This window comes from Rhamphochromis longiceps, linkage group LG18, assembly GCF_057381845.1.
Source record: "Rhamphochromis longiceps isolate RC_006_pf linkage group LG18, R_longiceps_female_GT1.1, whole genome shotgun sequence".
Classification (NCBI taxonomy): Eukaryota; Metazoa; Chordata; class Actinopteri; order Cichliformes; family Cichlidae; genus Rhamphochromis; species Rhamphochromis longiceps.
The window spans coordinates 14,786,570-14,805,886 of record NC_140574.1 but is presented as its reverse complement, the minus strand read 5'-3'; the positions used below and the strand labels follow the sequence as shown (position 1 = coordinate 14,805,886).

The window sequence follows — 19,317 nt, the reverse complement described above, 5'->3', positions numbered from 1 at the left end:
CCTCAAGGTCACCTTACATTATTTCAGCAAAATAAAAACATAAAGTAAACAAATAAAATCACAACTATAAAACTAATTGAGGTAACAATAAGACCAAGTTATAATGAAGGGTTTGCAGTTCTGAACAGATTGAGTCGTGATTTAAATGTAGAGGGCATTTATAGTCCGGAGATCTGGTGAAAGTGCACTCTATATGTATGTAAGATCACACAAATACGGAGGAGCAAGGTTATGAAAGTATTGCTTGAATTTATTGCAACGAAGTTGAAAGTTTTGACAAAGCTGCTGATAGAAGAAACAATGATCCAAGTTCACACACTGTCAGCAACCACACACACACACACACACACACCTACGCACACACGAGCAATACAGCAAAAAGACAGAACTGTGAATGTGCAGGGAGATAAGATAATTAGGTGTTAACTTCAAGTTGTGAAAAACCCAGTACGCTTTCACCACAATTCAACATTTGCAAAAAAATAATGTGTTCAGTCTAGATATTTAGTCTCTTACACCTTACATGTTTTCCAGGTTGAAGAATTATGTGTTATAAAGTTTTTTAGTCTTCTATTGTTCATACATACATACCTTGCAAATTTTGGCCAATCTGCATCAAGGTCATAACCTCTGGCTGCCACATCAAATTGGATCTGGTTGAGTTCATAAAGATTGTTGATTATGTCTCCAGTGAGGTGAGACTTGAGGAAAGGACTCCGGGCATAATACCAGTCACTTTATCGGAAGAATAGAAAAAAAAGTTGAAAAAACAACTCACAAAATGAAAGTCAGAGAATTTCAACTAGTAAAAACAGAAACATTCAGAAAAAATACATTTAAAGGTATGATATACATCACAGACATTGGCATACAAAGCTAATATTCAAATTAAAGCTTTCCCTTTATGCCCACAACTTGTCAATAGAAACAATGGCAGTAAAAAACAGCTTTAAATAGCACTATAAAGCAATACTGTCACCTTGTTGTTGTTAACCTTGTTAAACGTGACAAGATATTTTATCTTTATATCTTTATACCGTACCTTTTACATAATGACAATACACATCACACTTTTAATAATAATTGTTTCCAAGTTATAAGACTTCTTGTTAATTTTCAACCAGTAACTCATTAAGTTACCCATGAACACCTTGGTGAAAGTAACGCAAATTTTAAATTTCTTGTTAACATGACTCTACACAAAGTTGCATTAAAATCCATTCAACGCTTATACATTCAAATTCAACAATGTATTAGTTAAATAAACAGCAGCCTCAGTGGAGGCATGTGGAGGAACCATACACACAATAGCCTGGCACCTCCCCATTATGCTGGTCAAGAACTTGGTCACACACTGCTGTGGGATGGTTCTTTGACAAGAAGTTGTTACAAGTTCACCAGTGTGGTTGTGTCGGTCAATCTGTCACAAACAGCATGCTCAAGCTTAAAACAAGTCTCAGTAGTTGCTGCTCAACCCCCAAATATATTTTCCTCCCAAATTTGGCACCGTGGAAAGGGAAACCAAAAAAATAAAATAAAATGTATTTATTTATATCAACCAAATATCAATATCCTTGCTATTCCTTTTCCTTGCTCTATCAACAATAATAAACACTCCCTCATATACTGAAAAACAGAAGACATTTTGCGCTATCTAGAGAACAGAGAAATAAAGGTTTCAAAGATTTAAAAAATAATTCAGACATAAAATGAAGACATAAAGTAATGAGGCTACCCTTTCTGAGAACGCTTTAATTGTTTAAATAAAACAACTGTCAGCATGTTTGCAGTGTAAATCTGATGGCACAGTCAGCATCCAGTTGGCTTGTCTTACATAAGCTGAGCCTATAGACTGAAAACAGGGAAAGTTTTTACTGAAGTATTCAAAGTCTTGAAATTTAAAAAAAAGAAAAGAAAAACTATTTCTAGGCACTATTTCTAAGCGCACTCAGTCCAGCACCAAAGGTCGTATGAAATGGTATTTTGTTTTTTTCATAGTTCATATTGGGAAAAATGCTTTTGCACCCCAGAGGTGAAGAATTATTTGCTCAAACATAGAAGCTGCCACCCACCACCAAAACACCAAACCTGTTTCAGGTCCATTCCTGAGGTTCCTCATTCCAGTGTGTTTGCTAACTACGCTGAATCTCTACTGAATGTAAAATACTTACAAAACCCACTGTGTTTAAATATAAGTTAAATATTTTCTCTTTCATACTGCCAAACATGGCCCATTAGACTGCGTCTAATTTGTACAGCGCTTCCTTTATTTGCAAAAGGCACAGATACTGCATCTCTGGTTTTTAAGATGAGCTATATTTTTTTTTAACTCATTTCTTTATTTGTTAATTACTTATTACTTAAACCTGCATTTTGTTATTTGCATTTTTATTTTCTTTACATTTTGAATATTGTTTATGTGAAGAGAAACTTGCAAACTTAGCATGTCATTGGTGTAAACTGCTGTGTTTAGTTTTACTATGCGTGGAGAATAAACTACTTCTTTTTTTCCTTAACGCAAAAATAAAACTGACATTTTGATTTGAGAAAAGACAGGAACTGAGCAGTGCTACAAAGGTCTATGGTCAAGTTTTTTTTTGGTTGCTGTGATTTCAGTCGAAAAGGAGAAATAGGACATAAAAAAGGAAGGGAGAATCACACTTCCTAAGAACATCCAAAACAAAGCAGTACAGTATGCCTGGAGTAAAACACACATCTTGGCAACAGTTTTCAAACTGTCATAGTCAGGAACTGTAAAATGTATCAATTTATCTTCAATAACAAGTACTCTTTGATGAATTAGGACATTTAGAGATAAACCACTGTTCATGTTGCATGTAGCCATGAAGGAAATGCATGCAGTCAACAGAATTACACATTCTAATTAGCTTTGATTAATCGGTTAGTCCAGGGAAATACTTTAAGCTTCCATTATTAAATTATGTTTTCCTAATTTTGTTTTGTCAGTTTTTTGTAAATAATTTCTTCTTTTCAGATAAGTGGAGATTAAACCTTTACTGCAGTCATTTGCGCAATGTCAGCTTTATCACTGCCCAGTATCCAGAATTTTGTCATTTCACAACTTGCAGCATAGAATACATTAAAGCTGACCTTTTAGATTTCAATATCATCAGCTACCATGAAAACAATAGTATTTATGAATTTAAGCCTAAGTGTGCATCGAAACGGGTTTAATATTCTCACTAAACTGAACTGTCATGGAACATGTCCATAGATCTCAATGTTTAAGTCAGGCATTCAATCTGATATCATGTTTTTTTCTTCTTAAAGCAGACATGAAACATACCATCGGGTCCTGCTTGCATAAACTGATACAGACTTAAAACTAGATTTTAAAAATAAGTGTTTAAAGTTACAGATTTTGGGGCATGTTTAGCGCTACCTTGTCCAAGTACAGAAAATGACATCACTAGGAAGTGATCACAGAAGCAACTGCTCAATGTAACTAAAGCACATAATATCCACTTTAAAATGTAAAATAGTGTTACAGATAGTGTTTCCAGTTTCTATCATTTACAGAATTCTTTTGCCCATAACACTAAGACTAAAAATAATCATCTAATTATTTTTAGTCTTAAATGTTACGATATTTCGATGCGTTAAGTGAACATTAGATTAATCTGAGCTGATGTGTCCTCTCACCTTGTGACCTTCAGATTCATAAAACATTGCTGCAGTGTGTCAGCAAGACGCTGGTGAACGAGCGAGTAGCGGATGAAAGCCCTTCCTTTCCCCAGTGATGTCTTCAACTGAGGACACACAAAAATAGACTCTTTTGTCATAAACATGCACAACACTGGCAAACTCAATCCAAGGTGGACTAACCTCCACTGTTTTTCTTATCTAACTTGTTAAATAGGTCAGACGTCAGTTTCTACTTCCTAAAATATTATTGTATAAAGCATTAAAAGGAAACTGTTAAGACTTTTAAAAATAAGACTACAGCTCTTTTTTTTTTTGAGGTTAGTAAATGTAAAATCTGTTCATCGCAGACTTTAAGGATCAAAGTTTTAGTTGTCTTCAGCAACAGTCTTGGCCATTTCAATTTAACATGGAAATGTTTAATTCTACTGCATAAATCGCAGTTCAGCTTAAAGATATCTAAATTTAAAGATGATCACCATATAGAGAATAGATGTACAATGTTATTTCTAAGCCTAGACTCTCCAATGCATTGGCAGATGGAGGGATTTAAGTAAGATAAGAGACACAGATACACCAGACAGACACCAGCTGGAGACGTCTTTATGTCTCTGACCAATGGACAGCAAATAAAAACAGTAAAAGAAGAGAAAAAAAATAATAATGTTTTAGGTTTTCAGAGTGCCAAAGGTTTTTAATTATTAATTATCAGTCAGATGTTATTGACTAGACTGTGTGACTTCTGAAAATAAACACGCTGACCCATTTAAACCCCACCCCTCCCCCCTCAAAAAAACTTTAAACCACAGATCTGTCTTCCTTATGTTATCAAATCAAGGATTACTTAACAGCAAAAAAATATTAACAGGCTTGTGATAAACAATTACAAAAATAGTTTAAAAATAGATGATAAGTCAAAAATGATCTGGCACATAATTCAGTACCCTAAAATTATCATCTATAAAAGTGGGTACCCAACGTCTATTGGAATGCAGGAAAATAACCATGAAATATGCAGATAATGAACGTAGTCATAGCTGTTGCCTTTACAAATAGAACAACATAACTTGTAAATGCTAATAACCAATACACAAAGAACACTTTGATCACTTAACCACCAAATATTACTAACAGTTCAACAGGAAACCAATTCATTACAATACAAACTAGGACCAAATCATGAATAGTTATTGAAGTATGAGGCTCACCAGTGTGAATTTCCAGGATAAAAAGTGAGGAGGAAACAGTACAGGTGGCACAAGTGTAAGATAGCATGTGAATTAGCAGCGTTGAGCCTTAGTGCACCTGATTGGTCGGAATATTAGTTACATGGTTATACGGTCACTGTCTGTATACATGTGCGCATGTGTTTCACGCCATGGAAGGGCTGAGGCACGAAGGGTGACTAAGTGTACGCGTGTGCTGCAGAGGAGGATTACCTCAGGGATGGACTTAACGAAACGGATGCCATCGTTAGCTCCCTTGATCTTAATCAGGCAGTCGCAGAAGTAATCCCAGTAGTCTTTTCTCTGGCCAAGAAAGGTTGTCTTCTCTTTTTGGTCAAACTAAGAGACACAAAGGACACAAAATTATTGCATTCATAAACAACGTGCTCTGTAATGTGGACTGTACTACATCACCGTGGTGACTGAGTTGCTAGTGTTTAGTAGTTGTTAATGTAATTCAAGAAGATTAAGGGAAAGAAAAAGACATAGTTGAGCTACACAAATGTGTATTTTCTTCAACTTGGACTTTACAAGAACAGCTCAAGCACATTAAAGAAATTACTCACTGGTATCAGGACTCATAACCTTTAAATACAGGAAGGCTTGTGAGATGAGTCTTGTGAAATGTTTCATTTTAAGAGTTCATAACTTAAGAACACTAGTCTACAGCACTCCCAATAGTACTGACAAGTCATGTTTGACCAGGCTTCTGTTACATGCAGGTAAATAGTTCTGTGGTTTTTTTTTTTTTGCAAGCAGAAATGGATCTCTTTGCTCAGAAATCCACTGGCTACACCGGGATCCCCTTAAAATTAGCCACTTCCACCAGAAGCTAATGGTGTATTCACACTAGGCAATCTATACAATCCTGGAGAGTATTTACTGAGTGTGATCGCTTCGTGCCATACTCTGATGTGATTATCCTTACTGTGCCTTGATCTGGTTGAGAAAGAGCGGGGCCCAAGGTTTAGGTCAACTGGATCGGGTAAAGCATGCACATAGTTTGATGGCTAGACATGCCTCAGGAACTGTCTTTCTAGTAACGGCTCCAACAGAAATAGCTTTTGCTAAGCAATTAACAAATATGTTCAAGACAATGTGTGACCACTTCCCCAGTTATGCAGAAAAACGCATAAAATTGTGAAACCACAAAAGAAAGAATGAATGAAATAAAGGGAAAAGCAAGCATTAGATGGAAGTGCTGAGATGCTATGATTAACTGATGCGTTCTCTGGCTCAGATCCATTAAGGGCTATGTGAGCACATACGATAAAGGAAGAGTGTGTGGGGGGAGTGGTAGGTACTTATGGTTTAATTTACCCAATGCTACTCTCTTTGATATGGCGACATACCTGCAGCAGGTATTCTAGTTTGTAGAAGAACTTGTGCAGGTTGGCGAAGTCGTCCGTTATGGGTTCACCACACTCCCTGTGTTCCTTACTTAACTCTATCACTGCATCTACATTTTAAAAAAGAAGAACAAGAGCATTATTAACCCAAACACAAATATGTGATTTTGTGTAGATAGATTTTTTTTTTGTCCCAGAATATTTTTGTGACATTTAAACCAAGCAGCCACGTCACTCAAGCCATAGACAGGTGGAGTGAATACCTTTGGTCGTGTCACTATAATACCGTGTTTGGCCGGGAAATCTTGGGTCATGTGGACACTACTAAGACACACCTTAAACATAATTGCAAAAGAAGACTATTCCCCAAGATAGTGACCTCCCACAGCAAAATTATGAGACACACCAAAAAAAACTGATCCTAGTATGTTGACTTAGCCTCTAAACTTAATGGGATGTACAGAAACATGACCTATTTACAGTATGGAGGCCCAAGTAGGGTTTGGATACTGAAAAGCTTTTAAAGGACTTTACTGTAATTGATTATTTTTTATGTTTTCTGTGAGGAAAAAAAGGAATCTTGCAGAGTTATTTTTAATGTGACTGCTTTGTTTCTTTTTTTTAATCTGAACACACAGTGTTGATATACAGTATGAAAAAAGGTTCTGTACATATCAGGTGTGCAAAAACTCAAACTCTTCAGCTATGAATAAAGTACATGAAAAGCTCGGTGACACCGAATTTAGACCAACTGCACAAAATTGGACCCTTAACTGATTCCCTATTCTTGCACCCCAGGACATTCCCAAACGAGCTGCCAAAACAGCTCAGACAGGTCATAGCTTTTTTGGTGGCAGGTGGAGACTTGACACAGTATTTGTCTGGTGATGCTGGTAAATGCTGTAACTGGTTAGTGTATAGTTCATCTGGTAAAACAAACAAACAAACAAACAAACATTTACATATAAAAAAAATCTTTGGCTGATGTAAATATTGCAGAATCCTTTGGACAAGACACCTGATGCATATTGCATGATATTGTATCTACTGTAATGCACATATGGGGTTTGCTGTATGTGTGGAGAGCTTGATTACCATGCAGATCTCTGATTATCCTCTGCAACTGTTTATCCCCAACTGAGGTGGAGGCCATTGTAGGGATGTACTCAGGCAATTCTTCACAGAGGGATAAAAAAGGGAAATTCAAGTTATCTAGCACGTCATCACGAGTTCTCCAGAACACACACACACACACACACACACACACACACACACACCGAAAACACTCGGAGGTAAACAGTGCAGTCCTAAATTAGTTCCTCCTGCTGTAAAGTAGGAGGTTCATGAAGGCTCTGGTGGCTGTAAAACGAAGTAACAGTAAAGTTAACAAAATTTAACTGCATGTACAAAGGAACAACGACAGGTCACAATTTGTCGCTACATCGTCTTTGTCAGAGCGCACTGGGACAAGATTTGTCTAGATTTATCCACCGTCGCCATGACGAGCCAATAAAGTTGACTCCTATCACTTTAAAATGCAACAAACCGCGACATAAACATCGATTTGTCAAAACAGTGAGCGCTACAGGATGGACATGCACCTGCTCTCAGCGACTCGTTTCCTGGTTTATTTCATCTACATTTCTGTCGCTAATCATCCTACTTTGGTTGTAAATAAGGATAAAGACTTCGTTGTTGAATAAATCACAATACAAAACACGTACTTGATGTATAAAATTGTCCGGACTGTCCAGTTTATCAGTGGTATAGCAGAAACTTGCTGCCGGTGAGGGGCGGGCTCTGGAAATGATTGACGGCTGACTAACCACGGTGTATGGCCGAGGTCTGTTCACGTTTGGTTGAGACACACCATAAACAGAAAGCTGAAAACATGATATGTTTATATGACACGGAATACACATGATAGATAAAATAAATGCAAGGTAAAATAGAAAGCTGAATACAGTCTAATACTGGATATACACGATACAATATATAAAATAAATACAACGTAAAACCGTTTAAGAGTTCAAATTCATAATAGAAAGTAAAAAATTAGTGCAGGGTATTTAAAACCAGTTGTTAGAATTCAAAAACGTAAGAACTTGTTGGCTGCTTAAATAAAGGGACCATTTCACGTAAAAAAAATAAAATAAAATAAATAAATAAAAACAAGCTAAATAAAAGAATTACAAAACAACTGACTGACATTAAATATCTGGGGTACACAAAGAGGTCTGAATCTGAATTTATTTAGAAAAAAAAGCTCTTGTTGTTAGTTTAGCAGTCTCATAAGGATAAAAATACCAAAGTGACCACAGACATATGCCCTCAAACAAGCACGCACAAAATCAGTGTGCATTTATTCACATTATTGACTTTTCTGTTCTAGTTATTGCTCAGACTTTTCTTAACACTCAGCATCTGGGTAGGTAGGTTAAATAACAGCCATGAAGTGACATCAAATGTAATTTGTGTTTACTAAGGGTTACATATTAATAAATTAGACACATACTTCTTTCCATCCATCCATCCATTATCTTCCGATTATCTGATTATCATGGTCGCGAGGAGGCTGGAGCCCGTCCCAGCTACAGTAGGAGGACAGGGAGGCTACACCCTGGACAGGTCGCCAGTCTCACGCAGGGCTAACAGACAGACAGACAAACATTCACATTCTCATTCTCACTATTCTTACATGGGCAATTTAGAATCATCCGGCTAAGGCAACAGCACTTCCTGAATGTCTATTTATTGTAAAAGGGCTACCTTTGATGCATTGGAAAACTGATTTGATATCTCTTCCCTATCGGCTCTTTTCATTGTCTTTGGTTTATCTGCAGTAATGAAAGTTTCTCAATAAACAGTTACAGGTAGAACACAGATTTACAAATGAAACCTGTACACACCACTAAGTGTTTTCAGTTACAGGGAACATGTTTTCATCACATGTGAAACACAAGTCCCACAATCACTGCTTATTGGATGAACTGAAAAAAATGCGTAGTTTCTGTTCACCTTTGTGATATTCAAAACCACTCTCACCAACCTTTCGCTAACAACCTTGCTGAGGACCCTGGTGTGCAGACCCCCTTTGTGCAGGTACAGTATAGTTTTGATTTTCTTTCATTTCAGTCATAGTCTAAGGTTGACCTTTGCTGAAAGTGACGTTAAAGTTTAGAGTGTGTACAGGTTCAATCAATGTTTACAGAGTGGGAACATTTTTCAGGCGTGACTGCTATTGCAGATTTGTGCACACATTTTGATTAATTTGTGCATTTGATTTAGTGAAAACCTGGACACTGATTAAGGAAACTATGGAGAAAATTGAAAACAATGACACACAACAGCACTTTGTGCACTGCACACAATGAATGTATGTAGCCTTTTTGTGGCTTTCCCCCCTTTTATGACCATTAATGCTATCTTATATTCACTGAACAAACTGAGTTGCATTGACATAAATAAATCTAGAACTCTACGTTTTAATTAGAATGTTTTCAAAAAAAATCCTACTTATTACTTAGAATGGATTTTTGCAAAAAAGTTCTCAAGCAAATTATACTAGCAACACAAAACAATTTCCTTTTTCTCAAATTACAAAACTTCTTGGAGTAGCTTATCTTTATTCTGTGTGGTAAGGTAATATTTACTTAGATTTACTAACTTTACACCCCGATTCTGATATGATTTATTTCATTTTCTACATGATACTTCTTGTGTTAACATAAGCCTTGTATCACAAGGCTTTCATAAAACATGAAATTACAGATGCTTTAAAGAACAGGCCACCAATCCTGATTACTTGCAATATTCCAACATTTACATATTGATCAACATTAAAGATGCATTGATTTTCTTAGTCAATTCCAATTTCCAATTTTTTGTAAGTGTCTCTCAGTACCAATTTTTCATGTTCCAGTTTTATTTCTAAAACCTGTACTTGATGGCATAAACAAACAAAATTCAACTTTGTGTCTTCACTCACAGTGAAGAGCTTCCATGGTAACGACACATTAGTATGCACCTGTGAGTATCTGTGCACAATTGAATGACACTTGGAATGAAGTTCACAGTCAGACATATGGGAGGCTGACTTACTGCTCAGGACAGAGAACTCTGGCAATCAGATGGCTCCTCTTCCTGACTGGTCGATTAGTGCATCTCTAATTACCAATTAGTCAATCAAACTTTAAACAAAATCACCTTTTGTGTGTATGCCTAATAATCTGATAAGAAAACTGAAAAATATACTTAGTAAAAATAAGAAATAGCAAAACAGCTAAAAATATGAGCTAAAATATAGAAAATAAACTTAAATAATATAATCTACACATACTATATTATTTTCTTTTGCTTTCTAATCGCTCTCCATAGTGCATAATCAGTTAAAAGTCAGGGTGAAAAGGTAAAGTAAGTTTTGGTTTATGTTTAAAGCTTTGAGCCCTTCATCTTCTCTAAGGTTCTCTACCAGACTGTTTGGTCAGGCAATTCACAATGTGCTGTACCTTCTCAACCTGCAATGTTTCTCCAAGCCAGTTTGTACCCACTGCAATGACTAAATATACACAAAAGTGGCTCAGTCACAAACAGTCCTTGATTAGTTTTTATTTGCTAGCTTCTAGGTTTGCTGCATTTCTTCTTTGATGTTTTCGTTGATAAAATCCTGTCAAAAAACACAAATCAGTGCATAGAATATACTACATAAATACATTTTTAAGTCCATAAATATAAATAACTTTTAAAATGTATTCTTGGTTAAATATTATAATAGAGAGTAAGTGAGAAAAGTGAGATATGCATCCAAATACAGAGTCAATGACCATTAGCTAATATTTGTTAGATAGCCTTGTCTAACAAAGGTTTATAATATTATAAGTCCTTAAGTAAGACTGTTAAATTTGACCTACTTGATATACCTGTCTAACAGTCTTTTTTAAATTTCCCTTTATGCTGGAAGAAAGTGGATACAATGGATAACGTAGATACTATCAGCACCAGCCTTGACTCAACCTCGTACCCCTATGATTATGACTACGATGAACTCTGCAACAAAACAGGTGTCATCCAATTTGGAGCGATCTTCACTCCAGTCTTTTTCTCCATTGTGGTGATTCTCAGCATCTTTGGCAACATCCTGGTCCTCGTGGTGCTGGTCAAGTTTGAGAATTTGAAATCCCTCACCAACACCTTCATCCTGAATCTGGCTGTATCAGATCTCTTCTTCACAGCTTCTCTGCCCTTCTGGGCCTACTACAACATGCACGGATGGACCTTAGGGGAGCATGCATGCAAAATAGTGAACTTTATCTTCTGCCTTGGATTCTACAGCAGCGGTATCCTCCTCATCCTGATGACTGCTCACCGCTATATAGCTGTTATAAATCCTCTGTCTGACATTGTTTCCACCACAGGGTATTACAGTATTGTAGCATCTGCGATCATTTGGGTCGTTAGCATCCTGGTTTCCAGTCTAGCTTTTGCTTCCACCAAAGTTGCAGAGTCAAAGTACTGTGTATATGCAGATTCTTATTGGAGCTTGTGGGGAATCTACCAGCAAAACATCCTCTTTCTAATTACCTCAGTGGTATTCATGTTTTGCTACACTCATATCATGTGCAGGTTGCTTCATCCTGTGCAAAGAAGACGAAACAAAACTTTGAAACTAATTTTTATTCTCATGGTTGTTTTCCTTGTTGGATGGGTACCTTACAATTTAGTGATATTTCTGCAGTCCTTTTCCTACTGGCCCAGAGAAAGTGACTCATTAGGGGAAGATTGTCAATATAGCAAAAATCTGGATTATGCGCTTGAGATTACTCGACTTTTTGCCTTTTCACAATGCTGCCTTAACCCCGTGTTTTATGTGTTTGTGGGGGTTAAATTCAAAACCCATTTGAAGAAAATGCTAAAGAGCTTGGGCCGCAAAAAAAACAATAACAGCTTTCGCAACAGACAAAACCGGCACACAATAACATCGATAACAAGTGGTGAAGAGTTGTCACAGGCACCTTGATATTGTAAAAAAACAGAACTAATACATCTTGTTCATTAACATAGTTGATTCTCAAAATGTCTCAAACGGATTTCATTGTTCTTTTGAATCTGGGTTCACTTGGGAATGAACTGCCAATATGTTTTTCCAAAATGATTTCCCCCAATGTTGGTGCTTTTTACAACCATTTTCTGACTCTTCTTTAAAATTACTGATCAGTAACCTATATCAATGCAGCATAACGGCTTATTTTCATCAGATTATTGCTTGCCATTTATTATTCAGTCAAATATGTTTATATTAACATTCACTAAATAACATTAAATAAAAAATAAAATGCCAAAAATAGACTGAGCAACATAACCTGCTACTTCTTTGTGAAACTGCATTTGGTTTCCTAATGTCTTTAGCCATCAGTGATCAAAGTATGCACACATATTCAAGAGGTTTATTGTCATCATAAACATCATAATGGAGTGTGGTCTATATGATTTCAAACCAGAAGAGCTGGTTTGATTGTCTCAGAAACTTTTTGAGATATCTGGGATTAAGACTTATGTTTCTGGAGTTTACAGATAATGGTATAAAAAAAAAAGAAGCACAAATTGAAATGACTGGCAGTTACTAATAACAGAAACTGACTTTTTAATGCAAAGTCTGAGTAAAATATTATAGAGCTGTTCATCCTGCCAAACCTATGATCGTAACTCAAACAGCCTCATTCAGATGATTGGATCATAAAGACTTCAAGTTGTTCTGGGGTCAGAGTGCAGTCGTGCAATTTACTGGAAAGGTGCAACTGAAACAAGAAGAATAGAAAAGTGGGAAACTTCTGTTTAACATCGATGGTGTGTAATATGTTGTAATATTTTGTAATATGTTGTAATATGTTATGTTTAATCAAGTTTGCTTCATGTACTTATCTGTGGTTATAGTTTCTGACCAAACTCTTCTATGATCAAAGAACCTTTTGTTGCTGTAGCAATTTCATTTGTGTTTAGATCTGCTGATTATGCTGTACATGGTATTACAGATATATATATACATATATGTCACTTTGATTATCCATGATAATAATAAAAAAAAAAAATCTTTCCAGTTTTCAGCAGAACATGACTTCTTCCCAACAGAGTATTGGGTATTGTGCTTATTTTCATATTCTAATACCATCAGCATTATTCTTTTGCTTTACAAAATAATAAACAAAATAATACATGCAGTTATTTTTGTGTTCATTTTGGCTAGTGCTGCATGCTTGTAGTCTGTTACATTTTTAATAAAACTATGAGAAAATATTAAAATGTACTTTTAATTTTGTTTAAGTTGGATTTTCAATGCAGAAAAACAAGTTGCCCATGGTTTTTGGGCATGTTTTTTTTTTTTTTTTTTGTTAAGACGGCCTCTCTGACTTAATGTGAAACAAAAAGAGGAACTGTTACTTTAGTCAAGACCATCAGAGCTATCTGACCAGAGCGCAATTCAACACCAGAGTTGACAGCTGATTGTTGAGGTAAGTTGCTGTATTATTTCTCCTAAGTTGGACTTCAACTGGCTGCTCCCACTTGCTAACATAATGTACAAAGATTAAAACTAAAATAAAGAATTTCTGTTATTTAATAGAGAACTGCTCAGTTAACGTCTTTAATTACATTTTAAAAATCTAGTTTTTTGTTTTTTAGAAAACTGACAAAGGAAAACAACTTCACAATGAGTGACTATAGACTGAGTGATCATGTTGAATTTCTTTGTGAGACTGACTTTCCAAACATCACCGGCCCCCTTTTCATCCTGATCTTCATCCTCAGTGTCATAGGCAATGGTCTCCTCTTATGTGTTCTTTTCATCTACGAGAAACTGAACACAATGACAAATATTTTCATCCTGAACCTGGTCTGCTCTGATTTGATCTTCACCATCACACTTCCATTCTGGGCCGTTGATCATTTACACCACTGGGTCTTTGGGGACTTTGCCTGCAAATTCATGACTGCTGCATACTTTGTTGGGCTGTACAGCAGTGTCATTCTGCTGACTGCCATGACAGTGGATCGCTTCATTACCGTGGTGCTGCACAACCGGCTGAGCAACCATGCTATAAGGCAGAAGTCTGGAGTTGGTGCCTGTATAGCTGCCTGGGTCATCAGCATCTCGGCATCCCTGAGTGATGCTATGATAGTAAAAGTAGTAGACTGGGAAAATGTTACCTATTGCGAGCCTGAATTTGATGACAAGCTTGGACATTATCTCCAAGTATCACTGCTATTTTTCCTCCCATATGCCATCATTATTTTCTGCTATTCTGCCATCCTCAAGACAGTTTTACAAGCTTTAAACAGAAAGAAGCACAGGGCTGTAGCTGTGCTGTTGTGTATTGTTGCAGCCTTTTTCTTTTGCTGGGGGCCATACCATATTGTGCTTTTAATTAAATCTCTTTATAAACCGATAGGTTGTAAGGCACAGGAACAGTTAGAAGTTGCCTACCATATTTGTGAAATGCTTGCCTATTCTCACTGCTGTATGAACCCTCTGCTATATATGCTCTCACAGAAGATGCGAAAGCATCTGTTGAATCTTTTGTTCAGGAAGAACAGGGAGAGAGACACATCTCTCAGTTCTGTTAGTCAGAAAGCAGTTTTCATAGCTGGGAGTTCTGCTATAAACTTGGAACTGCACAACAATCAGTTAAACAGCCACTTGTGAAGTTAAACATCTGTAAATATTCTTATTTAATTTGACATCTTTTTTATGTTCTCCTGAAATTAAGTAGAAATTACATGCATTTTTAATTCTAATGTGCCAAGTAAAAGCAAAATGTACGTGTGTAGGAATCTGTTTTCTACTGCACTTTTACAAGCAATGCTGTTTTTGTAAAAAAAACAAAATACAATGTTACTGAAATCCAGTGAAGCTGTTTTCACTTCTCTCTTCTCTCTGCACATGTCATTATAGGCTAGATGGAAAAAATGCAATGAAAGCAAATTTCTGTGGTCATATTAGTACGAAGTGTAAGTGTATTAACACAATCAGTGAGGGAAACACAGAGTGCATGCACAAGGTAGGCTCTTCTTGGCTGTTTTTCTCTTTTGAATTAGGTGATAATACTCATAAGAAATGATTCATGTAATAATAAAATATTAGTATTTATTATTTATTATAATAACAATAATAAAGTATTATTTATTTATTATTAACAAAAATAAATGTTGTGACAGAAATACAGGAAATGTAAGGAAATGTAGGAATATGGAGTGGAATTTGATATAACTGCGATATGAATTAACCAGGGAATATTAAATAAAACTGCAGTGCTGTTATGCAAGCAACATTATATGTTTTGACCATTTTCTTCACTGGTTCACAATAACCCCTGTGGACATGCTTTATTTGCCATTCATAGATTTATGATGTTATATCATTCTTTTTACATTTCTACATTTAATTTTTCCTGAATGCTGTTGAAGGCATGAATATTATGCTGTTCAACTTTATAATCATTGGTTCTAAACTGTATTAGTTTTTATCTTGACTAACATATTTGTACCAAAATGCATTAATTATGTTACTATATATAAATAAATAAATAAATAAATCATCTTCACAGTATAAGATTTTTTTTTCATTTCCTCAACAGTACTTTCCTCCCAAGACCTAAACAAGTAAATCATGGCCTTGGACAGTGACAGTTATGATTACATACACTTTAATGAGACTCACAGCAGCGAGACCGAGTATGACATTAAGATATCAGAACTTTACTATCCTGCTGCTGTCAACAGTCTCGTCTTCTGCATCAGCCTTCCTGCAAACAGCTTCCTGCTGTGGGTCCTCTGGACGGAACAAGCTTGGAAGATCACATCGGATATTTTACTTCTTCAGCTCACAGTTTCTAACCTCTGCCTCACTGTGACATTGCCTTTTGCAGCCTGTAATGCACTCCATGGGTGGGTCTTTGGAGAGTGGGCCTGCGGAGTAGGTGTAGGGATTTATTTTCTGGGACTATTCACCGCCGTGGTGATCCTCACTGCCATGTCTTTGCATTCTTATGTTACTGTGGTTCAGCCTTGGTGCTTGTCTGCACAGGCCTTAACAAAATATGGTGTTCTCATAGGTAGCATTGTGATGTGGCTGGTGTGTGCTGCTGCAAGCATTAAACTGGCTGTGAGTTGTAGAGTCATCGAATTTGCTGACATTAAAGTGTGTGTAAATTTTGTGGAGTCACTAACCATGAAACTCACTGAAATCTACACACAGATTTTTCTTTTCTTTCTCATTCCTGTCCTTATCACTTCATTCTGTTATGTTCACATGTGGATAATGGCGAAGCAGGGCAGGATAAACAGCCAACAACAGCCTTCAAAATTGATTTTAGGCATAACTGTCAGTACTTTTCTATGCTTGGCTCCTTCTAGCATCCACATGTTTATACAGTCCTTGCTACTATTGGATTTTTATGAGTACACACATGAACTGATATATGCATTGCACTATGCTTGGTTGATCATTCATCCCATCATTCACATCTACTGCTGCTTTATCCCTTTGGTGCATTTAATAGGAGTACAAAGGTTTAGGAGGTATCTTCCCATGCCGTGCAATACATTATCACTGTGCAGAGATGAAACTAAAACTGACAGTCCAATGGCATTAATCCCTCTCCAAAATGCGGAAGAAATTTGAATTTACTGTAGCATGCATGCATTAGGATGAGACAGCTAGATGCTTGAGGGTTTGATTAGATAAATTAGCTGAACTTAATATAGTACAAGCAACAGTAACAAGATCAAAAAATGGGCAGCACCTATTAAGATAAGATAAGATAAGATAAGATAAGATAGAACTTTATTAATCCCTCGGGTGGGTTCCTCTGGGAAATTCGACTTCCAAAAAGCACAGCAACGACCGAAGTTACAGTTACAGAATTGTTATATATATATATATATATATATATATATATATATACACACACACACACACACACACACACACACACACACACACACACACACACACACACACACACACACACACACATATATAAATACAGAGACAAATATAAATAAAATATACAAAGGGGATAAATAGAATAAATAGGAATAAAAAATAAAAATACAAGTGAATTGCACATTTCAAGTATTGAGTCTATTGCACTGTTGACTATTTACAAAAAGTATTGCACAAGGTATTGTACAGTGAGGTGAAGAGGCACTACAGCTTAGTTGTTCCCCCCTCCTTTGTCCTCCTGTTTCCCCTCCCTCTCCCCTCCAGAGAGGAGTTAAACAGTTTGATGGCGTGTGGGACAAAGGAGTTTTTAAGTCTGCTAGTTCTTGTCTTGGGGAGAAGCAACCTGTCACTGAACAGACTCTTCTGATTGTTTATGGCCATGTGCAGAGGATGCCCAGCATTGTTCATAATGTCCAGCAGTTTCTATTAATGATAGAGTCTGACTTTGTTGATGCCAAAGGGGTGTACCACACAGCAAGATTAATGGCTTAGTGACCTGAGTTTTCTGTTACGAAAGTGACTTTGTTTTTACCTGGCTAAATCACCATGGTAACATGCTGAATACCCAACCAGTGAAAGTTGCTAACCACCTTTGTAATATTCGTTATGTCCCACATGGGTTTTCAGTTTTGTTGAGCCAGGTAAGACAAAGAAAGCCAACATTCTCATAGTTTACCTCTTTGGTAGAGAGTGGTACAAAATGGCAAATAAATAAAAAACAGCTCAATTAGTCAAGCTTTATAGAAAGACAAATGCTACATCTGCTGCTTCATGCACAGAAAATTCAGGGTGTTCTGTGGTTAGACTGGGATTCTACCAGTTACTGCAAAGGTGTCCATCATATAAAGAGAAACAGAAGTGACAATTTCATTTTGACATTGTGTAATGTGTTGTGTTTCAATACCTTTTCTTAATGTTTTTATCTGTGTTTATATACTTTCTGATCAGAATCTTCTATTTTATACTTCTACTACTCCAAAATGATCTGTTGATTATACTGTACATTGTAGAAGTGATATTGTAGATCGGTCTCTATGATTACATGTGTTACATTTTCTGTTGTCAAAAAAATCACTTTCAAAGCTATTTTTTATACATTTGATATCATGATTATTTTCACATTTTATTTCATGTAAAGTATTCTCAATGCATTTGATTTAAAAAAATAAAACTAACGTTTGTATCTTGTGGAAGTTTATTTAATATGAAAGAGATACCTTTTAATATTTTCTTAACAGCATACTTTCTTTTTCAACAAGCGAGCAACTAGGAAGTAAGTAAGCAAATTTCACTTTGACCTGTCGACTTGAAAGATCAATTTTCTCTTTCTAATCATGTTGGACAAATTTCCTGGTGCAGATCAGTTAGAGTGAAGTGTGACTTAGCATGATAATAGAAAAGGCTCAACGATTGATCCAGCGTGTTAACACCTTGCATGTTCAGTTCAACAAAGCAGGCAAGTTCAGCAGGTGCAGACTCAGCCATCAGATTAGCATGTATGAAAAACAAATAACCAAAAAACAAATAACCAAAAAAACAAAAACAAAAACAAAAAAAAACTGGTTGCTGAATGTCCTTAATTTAACCAGTTTAACCACTAATACAACATCTTGAGTTTTCATAATCATGTTAGAGTTAATATATTATTACATATAACTGCAAGTTGTTTATTTCTGTATTTCTAACATTTATCATTATTAAATATGATTTAATAGTTAAATAAAAGAAACAGCTGCATGAAAATCAAAGATTAATTAAAACAGGGTCGAGCCAGCAGGTCTTTGTACCTTTCTCTGTGTTTCGTTGCAGGTGGTTTGGTGGGTGGATCCCAACTGGTTTCTGCCCTCCTGTGAAGCTGCGTTTCTGGGCTTTCTGTCATACACCTGCAGGCAGTCTGCTCATTGAAAGCTGCGTAGCCTGTTTTAGACTTTCTGCTAGTGGTGTGTGATATTTGTGCAAGTTTTGATGTGATACCAAGTAAATACGGGGCCAGTATACTAATACTTTTAACTTATAAAAGCAGCTTATGAAGGGGAGAGTGGTGCGTCATTATCTACAAGATTAACACATTTTAAAAACCACT

General features: G+C 36.2%; 4 protein-coding genes across 4 annotated transcripts in view; 3 read left to right on the top strand and 1 right to left on the bottom strand.

Annotated features, from left to right (window-relative positions):
• The window catches only part of fyco1b (FYVE and coiled-coil domain autophagy adaptor 1b), a 28,923-nt gene extending 20,886 nt beyond the window's left edge, over positions 1-8,037 (bottom strand). Inside the window, exons 1-6 of the mRNA XM_085389685.1 lie at positions 7,963-8,037; positions 7,334-7,414; positions 6,242-6,348; positions 5,103-5,228; positions 3,664-3,770; positions 592-735 (exon numbers count right to left, since the gene is read on the bottom strand). Of these exons, the coding sequence (XP_085245811.1) occupies positions 592-735; positions 3,664-3,770; positions 5,103-5,228; positions 6,242-6,348; positions 7,334-7,391 (542 nt within the window). The 5' untranslated portion in view covers positions 7,392-7,414; positions 7,963-8,037. The remainder of the gene's footprint in view (positions 1-591; positions 736-3,663; positions 3,771-5,102; positions 5,229-6,241; positions 6,349-7,333; positions 7,415-7,962) is intronic.
• A 1,264-nt stretch (positions 8,038-9,301) lies between these two features.
• Positions 9,302-12,264, top strand: LOC146647937 (chemokine XC receptor 1-like). Its single transcript, XM_085389703.1, has 2 exons — positions 9,302-9,340; positions 11,199-12,264. The coding sequence occupies exon 2, from the start codon at positions 11,211-11,213 to the stop codon at positions 12,252-12,254; it is 1,044 nt and encodes a 347-aa protein (XP_085245829.1). The 5' UTR covers positions 9,302-9,340; positions 11,199-11,210; the 3' UTR covers positions 12,255-12,264.
• Positions 12,265-13,710: 1,446 nt separating this feature from the next.
• LOC146647936 (chemokine XC receptor 1-like) lies at positions 13,711-15,122 on the top strand. Its single transcript, XM_085389707.1, has 2 exons — positions 13,711-13,743; positions 13,913-15,122. The coding sequence occupies exon 2, from the start codon at positions 13,941-13,943 to the stop codon at positions 14,931-14,933; it is 993 nt and encodes a 330-aa protein (XP_085245833.1). The 5' UTR covers positions 13,711-13,743; positions 13,913-13,940; the 3' UTR covers positions 14,934-15,122.
• A 774-nt stretch (positions 15,123-15,896) lies between these two features.
• Positions 15,897-16,910, top strand: LOC146647935 (chemokine XC receptor 1-like). Its single transcript, XM_085389704.1, has one exon. It carries the CDS (start codon positions 15,897-15,899, stop codon positions 16,908-16,910), a length of 1,014 nt encoding a protein of 337 aa, XP_085245830.1.
• Positions 16,911-19,317: the final 2,407 nt, after the last annotated feature.